At 33.5% G+C, this 14,177-nt stretch overlaps 1 protein-coding gene across 1 annotated transcript in view; it reads right to left on the bottom strand.

The window, feature by feature from the left end:
• The window catches only part of ADAM2 (ADAM metallopeptidase domain 2), a 125,726-nt gene that overhangs the window by 49,170 nt on the left and 62,379 nt on the right, over positions 1-14,177 (bottom strand). Inside the window, exons 13-16 of the mRNA XM_045535373.1 lie at positions 11,884-11,955; positions 11,298-11,464; positions 10,122-10,203; positions 1,776-1,912 (exon numbers count right to left, since the gene is read on the bottom strand). Coding sequence (XP_045391329.1) covers positions 1,776-1,912; positions 10,122-10,203; positions 11,298-11,464; positions 11,884-11,955 — 458 coding nt within the window. The remainder of the gene's footprint in view (positions 1-1,775; positions 1,913-10,121; positions 10,204-11,297; positions 11,465-11,883; positions 11,956-14,177) is intronic.

Raw genomic sequence — 14,177 nt, 5'->3', positions numbered from 1 at the left:
GATTTGTGGGTGGCCTGGGGAAGAAGCGGGCTGGCTTTCCTGGATGTCAGATTGTTGACCAGGTCACCGAGGGTCTCCTCTGAAGAAAATATTGCCAGTGGTACTTGAACACAAAATATTAACATGAGCACCTGCATTCTTTATGCCGCTCCAAATAAATCCACATGCTTCGTCCTCACATTATCTTGTCTCTAAGTGTCCAATTTTACAGCATCTAGATCCTTGACCAAACACCCAAGCCACCTGCCACAGCGTGGGAATCCGTGTGGGTTTCAGGCCCTGGCACTTCCCTCCCGTGCAGCGCAGATCCAAACGCATTGATTTTGCAAACACGCTCACGGGGCGTTTGCCCTGCCCCACTGTCTTTAGTCTAAATATGACTGTACAACAGCAGGAGATAATGAATTTTTTTAATGTTCCAGCTAACATATTGAAACAAGACTGGGGTTTTTCTTCCTCTACCGACCAGTTTTAGAATACTCCTGTGAGGCCATTGGTGTGAAGCGATTAAGAAATATGGGAAAAATAGGTGCAGGTGATGTGGGGATCTAGGAGCCCTGTTCTCGTTGTTTGTTTGTGCTATCTGGACCTTGCCCAGCCCATTCCCAGAGGAGCCATTGCTGTCATCAGGTAGATGGATATGCTCACTTGACCTTACAGTTCTGTAGCTCTGAAAACACCCACACTGTGTGACAAAAACAGTCAACTTCAGTGCAGCAGCTACAAGCCTGCACTGCAGATCTCCTGTTGGTACCTGCCGGAGTTCCACACGGACCTAATCGACCTGGAATGCCTTTTGCTTTATCGTATTTCAACGACCACAAGAATCAACCAACGAGGCACCTTGCGCCGCAGTCTGGACCTGCTGTCGCCACTCTCTTCACAGCGTCTTCTGCCAAAGGTGTTCTTGTGGCCACCACATCATTCACTGATCCAGCCCCACAGTCATTTCATAAAGATTTGTTTTCTAAAGCCACTCTGGGGTAACTATTTTAGTACAAGTCTCTCCTCAGATCAGAGCCTAAGAATCTAAGGACAAATATTTTCAAGCAGTGACTGGAAAGCAGGAGTGAAGGGATGAAGAGAGGGAGATGTTTGTGCCGCCGGCGATGGGGCTTGACTCTCTAAGACATCTGAGAGGCAGAAGACACCCCCAAGAACTGTACATCAGAAAGGTAAGAGTCTGGATCCAGTCCCTGACTGGGTGGTTTCCCTTCATCCCCTGGCTATTTGGTCCCATTTCTACAAAATTTCATAATGTACTCTAAGAATAATGACGATAACAGCAAATAATTTCACTAGATCTTTGGGGCATGATAAGGATACTACAAAAGGCCCTTTCTCGTGACAGAGCAAAAGCTGAACGGCATTGTCTGTGAAACCAACAGAGATGAAGACCTCAGGATGAGCCAGGACAGGGTGAAAGAGACTCACGCAGACAAGTTCATGTCAATAAATAATCCTTGTGTAGTGATCACAAGCCTGTATTGGCTTATCAAGTCATGCATCGTTATAAAATCACACAAGTAAATGCAGTGACAAATGTAGAGTTAGGTCCCATAGGAGAAAGCAAGTGTGACATTTGATCAAAAGAGATATTGAGACAGATATGCAGTGTGATCACTGGAATATATATTTTGGTCTGGGGTCATCAATCACAGCTGACATTCAACCATCATTATTTATTTTGACAGCTTAAACTTTCTTAAACTAAACATACCAAAATCATCTTAAAAGAAACTATATATGTGAAGTATAAAAGTCAAGCATCTTACATTGCTTCTGGGTTCATTATACAGACAGCTCCTGAGCAATGGCATTTGTTAGTGTCATCGTAAGTAATCCCCATACTAAGGGACAGTAATTGAGTGAAAATAACTGCAAGTGATTCCATACTTATGGCTCTGGGGTGCTGAAAAAAAAAAAAGAAAACATAAATGCCCATGCACACTGTTTAGGGAAGTATTTTATATACTGGGAGAATAATGTAATTATTAATATTAAAAATAGTCACATGATAAAATGGACTAGAGGTATCTTATAATAGGTTATGCACATTAATGCCATACATGTTGGCCTAAGTCACGTTACAACTATCATTATAAATATAAGAAAAGTATGAAAGATGAAATCTGAAATATCACCAAAATGTAAATGGATGACTCATTTGGTGGCATCATCCCAGGAAAAAAGTTGCCCCCATAACTTGCTAACTATATATAGCAACAGCTGTAGTCACAGTTGTACTCACAGAAGGCAATCTTTAAAGAAAAGCACAGAGACATATATAGTATCAAATTATGAAGAGCTTTTGTTAATTTATAATTTGATTCTTTAGAGATGATATTTTACCTGACCATGCCATAAATGTTGTTTAAACTGATAAAATTAAACCCACCGAATTAATTAAAATTATGGTAATAATGACTGGTAATAAGATCCTGACTTTCCACAGTTGTTGTAACTTTATTTCCAAAGCCAAAATATCTTTATCATTTCTCTTTTTGTAAGAGTCACATGCTTACTATGGCACATTTTGACCAAACTATAACATGAATTTTGAGAAAAATCCACAAATCATGCTACCCCTTCAAATATGTCTGGTGACATTTTGATGAGTATACTTCAAGGCAGGGCTCCAGGCACACATTTTGGTTTCTTCTGTTTGTCTCTCTAACTCAACTTCCCATCATGTTTCTACTCTGCTCTCTAGCCCAGGAGGATGACACAAATGGATTCTATCAGAGGATTCTTTTGCTGTCAGTTTTACCTTGATGTATGTAGTCTAATGGGGAGGAGAGAATGAGGTGACAGTGAAAGCAAGGTATTTACTACCAGCATTGTAAGGGTGTGTTTGTGACTTTCTGAACCCTGGGTGGAAGGTCCACCTTTTGTGACCCTGATTAAATGACTCAGTCTTCCTCTACTTCCAGCTTGGGTGACAAGTAAATTTCTTTATTAAAAGCACTGAGGTACTGCCAAGGTTCTACACCTTGCACAAACATTGATAAATAGTCCACTTATCAAATTTTCGCATTTGAAGGTACCATCTGCTTTAAGAGAGAGAGAGCTAGAAAGAAAGAAGAAGGAGAAGTAGGAGAAGAAGAGAAGGGGAGGAGGAGGAGAATGATTGATTCTATGTGGGAAAAAAATGAAGGATTCGGATAAATTTCAAGAGGTTAAATACTATAGTAATCTATTAATACTGGTTTATTTATTTCAAATTATCTTGTTTTTGGGATACTATAAAAGCTTGGTAACCAGTCAATGCATCTTTATAATTTTTTCTTTCTTTCTCCTGTCTCCTGTTATCTTTTATAGTTCAGTAGAATAGAAACAACAGCATTCGAAAATTTCATTTTAGTCATTTGTATAAAAGCAGGGTGGGTTTTTTTATGTGCAATTGCTCCTATATTTCCTATCTTCTTACTAGTACATATATTTGTATCTTTCCTTTTTTAGTATGATAGGATCAAAGACATGGTTTGTAGATGACATTTCCTTACATTTTCTCCATGACAATCTCATTTTGGATTTCTATCATTTAGTTTGGGCTGCCATAACAAAATACAAAAGAAGGGGTGGCTTAAACAACAGAAGTTTTTTTCCTTTCAGATTTAGAGAATTTCACAGTCCTAGAAGTCTAAGATCAGGTGGAAGCAAAGCTGGTGTCTGGTGAGGTCTCTTCCTGGGAAGTCTGCCTTTTTCCTGTGTCCTCACTTGGCCTTTTTTCTGGGTGCACGTGGAGAGAGCAATCTCTGGTGTCTCTGCGTACATGGACACCAGTGCTATGGAATCAGAGCTCCCGTGATGGCCTCATTTAACCTTAATTACTTCTTTACACACCCTGTCTTTGAATAAAGTCACATTGGGGGTTAGAGCTTCAACATTTGAACTTTGGGAAAACACAATTCAGTCCATAAAAGACCCGTATGAAAAACTTGAAAAAGATATGGACTAGAGTGTGAGACTTTCCCACAGGACATCGTTATTATCTCTGATTTGAAAATAAAGTGAGGGGGAAAAAAACTATATTTAGCATTGCATTTTTACAAAAATATTTTGGGACAAAAAATTACAAAAAATCAGACAAGTTGCTTTTGGTGAAAATACCTACTTACAGCAATAGTTTTCAAACAACAACAGCAACCAGCATTCATTAAAGCTTCTTATGTGCCAATCACCAGACTGAAAAATTTGCAAACAAGTAGGTATTTGTTGAGATTTCTTTAGTTGTAGAACACTTGATTACTTTCTACAAATGGACCTGCATCTACGCTTTAAAAAAAACTTCTTGTCTCTATTTTAGGAATCAAGATTCTATACATGCCTTTTTTTTTTTCTTTAAAGAATACAAGTCAAAGTTTATGCAACTCATTAATTAATCAGGAAACTAGTAAGATGTTAGAACCAATTCAAAGAGCATTTGAGAAGCTAGGAGTATAAACAAATGTTAGGATAGGACTGCAGGGTTAAATATGAAACTGATTAACGTCTTAGAAATAAATCATAACATATGGGTTATCTGATCCATCAGACAAATTATTTGCTTCTCTCCCAGACAAAAATGCATACATTAACCTCTGCCCCTACATAATTGTAAAGCAGCCCAATCAACAGAAAGTCAGGCCTAGAACAGCACTGAAAAAACACCCAATAATCTGTTTGCCAATATCCAAACCTTAGATAATTTTTCTGAAAGAAGTGAGATATTGTTAATATTGTATGGGGTATATTTATACTAAAAAAATCCATTTATCTCAAATTCACATTTAACTTGGCATCCTAACCTTAATAACAAGTTAAAAATTTACCAAGTATGCACAGTTCTGTTGCCAAAATATTGTATCTCTTAAACTTGTGCCTCAGTTTCATATCCTTGCATAGATAACAAATATTAAGTGGTATTTCCACTGTGCTACTATTCTTTATATTTAGTCAGGGCATATACACACATACATATTCATACTAAATTATACTTGGATAATTAATTTTGAAACATTTAGAAAATCTTAACAGTATTTATTAATAAGATTTACCTTTTATTATTACTGTTAAATTTTTGATCAGGGAAATTCATAAATCATCCAGGTACAGTTATTCCCTACTAACATCTTTTTCAGTATTTGCATTATATATTTTGTAGGGATTTAGTATATATCTAGTACATACGTCATGCCACAAAAATTTTTTCTCCTCTGAAGTAATGAAAACTTAAAATACATATTGATTTTTGTTTCAAAAATACTTTACTGCTTTATATTAATATTGATATGTCAGTTTTCCTTTGGCTGATATTTTCTGATCTTTTTCTTATCCTTTAGGGGTTATAATTTCTGTGGCATTATATATAGGTTTGAAACTTGTAAAGAGAAAAGAATCTAATAATGTTTCTCTTCAACAATTGAAATTAAAACATTTTTATCTCTGTTGGTTATTGCCTCTTTGGAATTAGTCATAAAACTTTGTTTTGTGTGGTGGTTTCATGTCTTGTAAATAATTTTGATTTATGTGGAGTGTAAGGATCTTTAGTGACTTGATACAGCTTCACATACATATACATATATAAGTTACATATATTTATGTACCTATGATTCATTTATACTTATATGTGTACCCATATATACACATACATGTGTGTGTGACCTGCGCCTGCATAACTACTACTCTGTACAATATACAGAACATTATCATCGTCACTCAGGAAGTTCTCTCCAGCAAGTTTCTACCCACCAACACCACACAAAAATGTAACCTTTATTCTGACTTTAATATAATGGTTTATCTTTACTTGCACTTTTAGCTTCATAAAAATGGTACCATGGAGTACTTTTGTTTGTTTGTTTCTGGTTTCTTTTTCTCCAAATACAGTTTTTGAGATCCATCAGTTTTGAATGTAACTGTAGTTCTTTTGATTTCGGTGTGGTACACCACAATATGTTTATCCATTTGATGGATAAGAAGACTCAATATTGTTAAAATGTCAATCTCCCTCAAATTGACCTAAAGTTTCCATTTCAATTCAATAACCAATAAAAATCCAATTTTTTTTAAAAATTGACAAGTTGAATTTAAAACAAAATTGCAAAGGACTTAGAATACCTAAAACAGTATTGAAGAATATCATAGTAGGGTTGACACTACCATTTTTGATGATTTACTATAAAGCAGTAGTCATTATGAAAATGTGATGTTGGTGGAAGGACAGACAAATAGACCAATGGTCATATTAATAAAATATTCCAACCAAAAGACAGAACTATGATGACCTGATTTATGTAACAAAGGCATCACTGTATTTCTGTCTTGGAAAAATAACCTTTGAAATAAGTAATCATGGAACAGTTGGCTATCCAATGTGAACTAAATAATCCTGACCAAATAAATTATTGTACACCAAGTAAATTATCTTATTGTGGATCATAGATCTACAACTGAAAGGTAAAACAATCAAGCTTGATTAGAAGATATAAAAGAATATCTTCATGACCTTAGGGTTGGCAAAAGTTTCTTGAAGGTGTTTTTTATGTTATCTAGATTGCTGAGAGTTTTCTTTCTCTCTTTTTTGATCATAAATAGGTTTCACATTTCATTTAATGCTTTTTCTGCATCTATTATTTCTTTTAATATAGTAGCCTATAATGATTGATTTTTAAATATAAAATTAATCTTGCATTCCTGGGATCATTCCTACTTGTTTATGATGTTTCTCTTTGGATATATTGCAGAAGTCTCTTTGCAAACATATAGTTAGCATAAATCTAAAATAATAAAATGAATTGAGAATTAGCCCTTCATGTTATATTCTCTAAAATAATTTATTATTAGTATTAAATATTTTAAAGCCTTTTATTAGGGGTTCACCTGGGCCTAGAATTTTTGTTTGTTTTTGAGGAAAGAGTTTTAATGATAGACTCAATTACTCCAATAGATAAGTAGTTTTTCAGATTTTCTTTTCTATTTATTTGATAAATTTTATTACTTATGAAATTTCATCCACATTTATTTCCATGAATTAGTTGAGAATATGCTTTATGTTTAATATGTGTAAAATCTATGGCGATTATGTCCATTTTTTAAGCACTGTTTGGATAATTTGTTTTCTCAATTTTTTGAAATAAGATATCAGTTTTACTAGGTTGTTATAAAATTTACATATCTTCAAAGAATCAATTTAGGCTTAGATGATTGTCTTCATTATACATAGGCTTTGTTTTTCATCAGTAGCCAATATTTTTATTATTATTTCCTACTTTCTAGAATCTTTTAGCTTAACTCACCATCTATATGCTTTTTGGAAATGGAGGTAAGTCATCTACATTCAAACTAACTTTATTTTTATTTTTGTATTATGTTAAAGCTACAAATGTGTCTCTCAGTTCTGTCTTTTGGTATCTCATAAGTTTACACATGCTATATTTTTAATGTTATGAAGCTCCAACAGAGTTATAATTTCTCATCTTTTAATTGCAAACCTTTAGATATTTTTAAATGATCTTTCTATTATTTGATTCTAATTTAAATTCACAATGGTCAGTTTATTCTCTGTAAGATTTTAATCATTTAATATTTATTGATACCACTTTTTATTACCATATTAATTATTTTGGTAAATACTAATATTCTTCTATTTGGCATATGTTCTCATAAATATAAATTTTGACAAAATGGAAAACAATATTGCTAATTTTTTTCATTCTCAAATATGATTATGCATATCTCTTTTTCCCTTATTCTCTCACATTTGCTTTATGTATTTTGAAGCAATGTAATTAAGTGCATACATTATGATTGCTATGTCTTCTCCTTCAGTAATTCCTTTTATCATAATTCAATTGAGAATCTTTATTTCTCGTAACTCATCTTCCCTTCAGTCTACTGCTATGGACTAAATTGTGCCTCCTCCTCCAAATTCATATACTGATGCCCTGACCCCTGACGTGACTATATCTGGAGACTTTAGCAGGTAACTGAGGTGAAATGATGTCATAAGGGTGGATCCCTCATTCAACTGGATTGCGATCTTCTGAGAAGGCAGCTGTCTGCAAGCCAGTAACAGAGCTCTTACCAGAACCTGACCCTGCCGGCACCCTGATCTTGAACCTTCAGGTACCAGAACTAAGAGAAAATAAATTTTTATTGTATAAGTGACCCAGTCTATGGTATCTGGTTATAGCAGCCTATTGTGGCGTGGATGTTTGTGTCCCTTCAAATTCATACTTTGAAATCTTACCCCCAATGTGATGGTACAGTTCTCCCTTGTCTATAGGAGATATGTTCCAAGATTTCCACTGGATGTCTGAAACTGGATAGTGCTGAACCCTACAGATATTATGTTTTTTCCTATGCACACACAGCTATGATAAAGTTTAATTTATAAATTAGGCACAGTATATTAACAATAATAATAAAGTTACAATGATAATATCATGTAATAAAAACTACATAATTGTGGTCTGTCCCTTAAAATATTGTATTTTACTATAGATATTAGCAATCTCAGCATATGATTTTTTTTTTCTTTTCTTATTGAGAACTTTCACCTTTTTACTTAAAGGAAGCAATTTGGGGCTTCTCTTTATCTTATCTGAATTGCCAGCATCACTACTTTTGTGCTTTGAGGCCATTGTTATTTAAAATAAGGGTGACTTGAACACAAGCGCCCTAATACTGTGACAGTCACTCTGATAATCAAGACAGCTACTGAGTGACAAAGGTAGGTAGCAAATACAGTGTGGATGTGCGGGACAAAGGGCGGAACAGAGCAGGATGGGGCAAGATTGTATCACGCTGCTACAAACAGCATGCAATTCAAAATGTATGGAAGGTTTATTTCTGAAATTTTCTATTTAATATTTTTAGATGGTGGTTGGCCTCAGGTAACCGAAACGACAGAAAGCAAAATTACAGATAAGGAAAGACTACTGTATTAGCAAGTGGGGATTTGGAGAAGTAATTAGAATCAAAGGAGGCCATGAGGGAAGAGCCTTTGTGAGAGTCCTGAGAGAGCCGCTTCTCTCCGACGCCACCACGTGGGGACCTAGCAAAGAGACCGGCGTCTGGGAACCAGGAAGCAAGCCCTCACCAAACACCGCCTCTGTTGTCACCTTGATCCTGGACTTTCCAGCCTCCAGAACAGTGAGAAATAAATGTACGTTGTTTATAAGCCACTTGGTCTATGGTGAACGAGCTCAGGAAATTTCCCAAAATGCGATTCCTTGGTATAAAGGGTTTTGAATTAATGGCCCTTAGAGATATACAGGCCTTGGAAGGGGCTTTCCCTCTATCTGCATAAACCAGATGAGTGCATCAAAAAGAACAATTGACTTCCCTTCCCCTCCCTGTTATCTCAATATAGTGCCGGAAAGAAGGTCAAGAATGCAACCAGGCGTGGCCCAAATCATTTAAAATATGATACCTGTGTCTCAGGCTAATTTATAACTCAATCTGTTTGCCCATATCCGTTCATTCTCCCAAGTATGTATTCATCCTCCCTAGAAACCATTTATTGCCCCTAAACGGAATTACCTATATTCCTCTTCCCCCCTCCTCCTTTTAGAGGGCACATAAATTTCTCTATCCCCTTGGGATATTGAGTGATCACTCTGTGATTCTCCCCTTGCACATGGCAAATAAACCTCTTTCTCTTATTCATCTGCCTTAACTGTAAGTTTATCTTCAGTGAACTTTTGGGGGCATGGTTTCTCCTCACCCCTACAGTAGTTTCAAATGTTTTATTTTAATCTAGTTCATAATTATGTTAGCCACATAATTAAGAAAATGTACAAAATTTAAACTTTAAATGAAAATAAATAAGTGACTAAATATTAAGACTATGAAAAATTGATGAGAATTTTATAATAAAACTGAAATGGATCATTACAATAACTTCCTTAAAAAAGATATCTTGAACTTAGTAGAAAAAATTGTAAAATGTTTATATGTAGAGAGTTCAATGAGAACTTCTTATAGTTTAAACATTTCTATCAGTAGCAAGGACAAAGATCACTAGAGTAATGCAATTTTAACATATTTAGAAATAAGAAAATATTTAACTATATATTAATCTATATAGCATTCTATCTATACATTTTAGCCAAGCATATTAAACCATACCGTACCATAACAATACCTCCTCCATAGTTTCTATCACACATCTTGCCTTTATAGGTCGCACCAACATAATTTGATTTTTCTCTGTAACTTAAATTTAAAAAGGAATCATAATCATGTAATTTTCTAAAAGTAAGCACAATTAGTACTGATTTTTAGACAAATTTTTGTTTTGTACATTTATATCAAACTCATAAATATTTCCACCTAACAATAGTGTAGCATAGCTTCTTTTGAAAATAATAAAATAGATTTAAAAAACAATAATAGAAAATGTATTTTCATATGGATTTCTGCAACATAATAAAGATTCATTTTATGTAGTATTTTCCCCTAAAACTAAAATAAATAAATCCCTTGAAATAAAAATTATAAAAATAAATTAAATCCCTTAAAATTTAAAAGCCAAGACAATGTAGCATATCAATGGGCAGAGACACCCTATGGGCTGAAGTGTCCACTTAATGAGAAAAAATTAGCCTGCTAGAGCCATGCAAAGATACGGCATATTTATGGGATAGAGAATAAAAAAGATTAAAATGTTAAAAATTCTCTATATATAATTTTAGAGTGTGTGAATATTGGTAAGAGGAAAACAAAGAGTCTATTAAATAAAAAAGGAGACTTACCTACTAAAATCTTAAGCACAGCATAGCTATATTATGTTAGAGGTATTAAAATACGCAATAGTGTTTCCATTTATTCGTTTTGTTTTATTTTTACTATATGACAACAAAGCATAAGACAAAGGTTAAATTACCATATTTATAGAATTCAGATATATTTCTCCTCTCAAAGTCCTGACCTCAAGCAATCCTCCTGCCTCGGCCTCCCAGAGTGCTAGGATTACAGGCATGAGCTGCCACACCCAGACTATTTCTTCAAAAAGATATCACTAATATTTTACTCAGAGTTAGAGACATTTAATGTTGTGGTGTACATTCTATGGTAAGAAGGAATATGGTATAAAATTGGAGGAGTGAATTTTAACTAGAAACCAATAAATAAAGTGATATCAATAATTCTAATAATTAAACTGTTCTGTAAAAAATAATATTCATATTATGTATGTCAGAAAAAAATAACAAAGATTTTTTCCCCTGAAGGCCTGTCAACTGTCAAAAATTGTGTCCGATTGGATATGGTTTATTTTATAAGCTTTAGTAATGCCAGGATATGCTTACGTAAGTAAAAATGCCACATCATGAGGACGCAAAACAAGATAAGATCTTTTCCATTTTAAAAATCTGTGTAATAACTCATTAGCATCTCCAGTGGTTAGCATTTTATTTTCATCTGCCCAAAGTTCCAGTGAAGACAGAATAACTGTAATATTAAATGAAGTAAAAATCTAAAATAGAAAACATACAGAAAACATGTTCAAATATCACAGTTTAAACAGATTTAATATTTATGTGTGAAAATGAACTTATGAAAAATATTAAACTGAACTGTAAGTCTAGATTGGATCTTTTAAAGTGTGTTAATAATTAATAAATGCTACTAATAATACAAGCAATAGTTGGCATTTTAAAATGCTTATACTTACACGAGCCCCATGCCAAGTGTTTTACATAATTTAATCTTTATAGTAATCTAATTAGATATGTACAATTATTATTATTCCTCCTTTACAGATAAAAAACTGAAACTTAAACTTAATTTTCCCTGGATCACACAACAGGTACATTCAGGCATGTCATACAAGAATGTGTAGAAATTGTTCCAGTAACACAGGAAGTGCAAAAGTACTAAGAAGCAAATACTTACAGCATTCGTCAATCCAATCAACTGGAAAATTTTTTGAGTGACAACAGCAGTATCAGAACCCATATGATCATACTGTAAAATATAATTATCTTTTAGATCTAAATGTACATTGCTTAGTATTTAATGATTGTTATTCTTTCATTTAAAATCCAATATAGTGAGGTAAGAAATTTTTTAAATTACCAACATACTAGTTTTTAAACAACATTATTTTATTATGCAAATCATATGATACATATTCATTGTGAAAACTGGAAAATATAAAACATAAAAAGAGATTACAAACAAGGTTTAATTCCATTATCAATAAATTAATGACAATAATTGTTGACAGAAAATGTTAGCTTAAAACTATAATATTTAAATGTGATTACAAGAGACATATTTTCAAAGATACAAATCATTTGAAAGTGAAAGAACTGAAAAGATATACCATGAAAACAGCAATATTAAGAGAGCTGGGATATCTATCAAAAAATATAAAAATTATAAACATATATGCATCTAAGAACAGTCCCCAAAAGTTACACAAAGTAAAACATGACAGAATTGAGAGAAGAAATAGAAAATCCAACACTAACAGAGACTTAAGTATACAACTTTCAATAATATAATATCTGAGTAAAAAAATCAACACAGATATTTCAGACCAAAACAAAATATAAGCCAATATATATCTATAAAACATTTTATGGCAAAACAGCACAATATGCATTTTTCTCAAATGTCCATGGAACATGATCCAGAAATAGAACATACAAAAATGAAAATGATTCAGGATGTCCAAAACAACTTTAATAAGAACAAAGTTAGAGGACTTCCGCTCTCCAATTTCAAAACTAACTACAAATCTACAGTATCAAGACAGTGTGCTACTGGCATTAGATTAGACTTAGAGATCAATGAAATAGAATTGAGTGTACGGAAATAAATTCTAATATTTATGGTCAATTGATATTTGAAGAAGAAACCAAGAAAATTTAATAAAGAAGGATTGATAAGTCTTCCAAATTAAAAACTTTATACTTCAAATGACACCAACAAGAAAATGCAAGGACCACCTGCAGAGTGCATACTATTTGCAAATCATATATCTGACAAGGGTCTAGTATCCAGAACAAATAAAGAATACTTCTAAATAAGCAACACAAAGGCAACCCAATTAAAACAATATGAATAGACATTTTTTCAAATGAAATATTCAAATTACCAATAAACAAATGCAAATATTCTCAACACCATTAAAAACTAGGGAAATGCAAATCAAAACTACAAAGAGAAACCAGTTTGCATTCATGAAGATCACTACAATCAAAACCACACAGAGCAATAGGTGTCAGTGGGGATGTGGAGAAAGTGGAACTCTTATAGTTGGCAGGAATATAAAATGGGGCATCCACTTTTGAAAACAATTTGTCAGTTCCTCAAAATATGAAAGAGAGTCACCATATAATCCAGCAATTCTCATACTTGGCATCCACCCAATACAAATGGAAGCATATATCCACAGAAATAATTGTACACAAATGTTTAGAGCAGCATTCATTATTCATAATAGCCAAAAAGTGGAAAAACAGTTCATCAACTAGTGAATAGGTAAACAAATTGTGATACAGTGGGATGATATTTTGCAACAACAAGGAATGCAATACTGATACATACTATAACATTAAAAAGGAAACTCTCTGTAGTCAGAAAGTCCATTAGCGATTGCTTGGACTGTGGGATAGGGAAGTAGAGGGACAGGGATTGAGAGTAACTGCTCATGGATGCAAATTCACTTTGTAAGATGAAGAAAAGTTTCTAAAATAATAGTTTTTAAATAGGGTCCAGGCTGAGATGAAAAAGTTTCTAAAATTAGATGAATGTTATTACTGGTCACACAACTCTGTAAATAGATTAAACACCATGGAATTTTCCACTTCATAAAGTTGAATCTAATGAAATGTAAATTATACTTCAATAAAGCTGTTTGAAAACAACAAAAAAAAGCAGTCAGACCTCCAATCCAAATCTTCTCCACTGTAAGTAGGTTTAATGAAGGGCCTTTGGACTGGGAACAATTAAGGTGCAATCCTCGAAAGAGAGGAATTAAATGCAATGTTTTAATTTCCCCAATTAACACTCAAAACATATATTTAATTAATTGTGCTTGCCCCCCCAAAAAGAAGATACAGACATCTGTGCTTACCCAAAAAAGAACACAGAGAGATTTCCTTACGTTGAAGCCCCATTTGAAAACCTCTATCCATGTAAACCATTTTCAACATTGAACAACTCAATCTTAGAATATA

This window comes from Lemur catta, chromosome 22 (assembly GCF_020740605.2).
Source record: "Lemur catta isolate mLemCat1 chromosome 22, mLemCat1.pri, whole genome shotgun sequence".
NCBI classification, from domain to species: domain Eukaryota; kingdom Metazoa; phylum Chordata; class Mammalia; order Primates; family Lemuridae; genus Lemur; species Lemur catta.
This window is presented reverse-complemented; position numbering and strand designations above follow the sequence as displayed.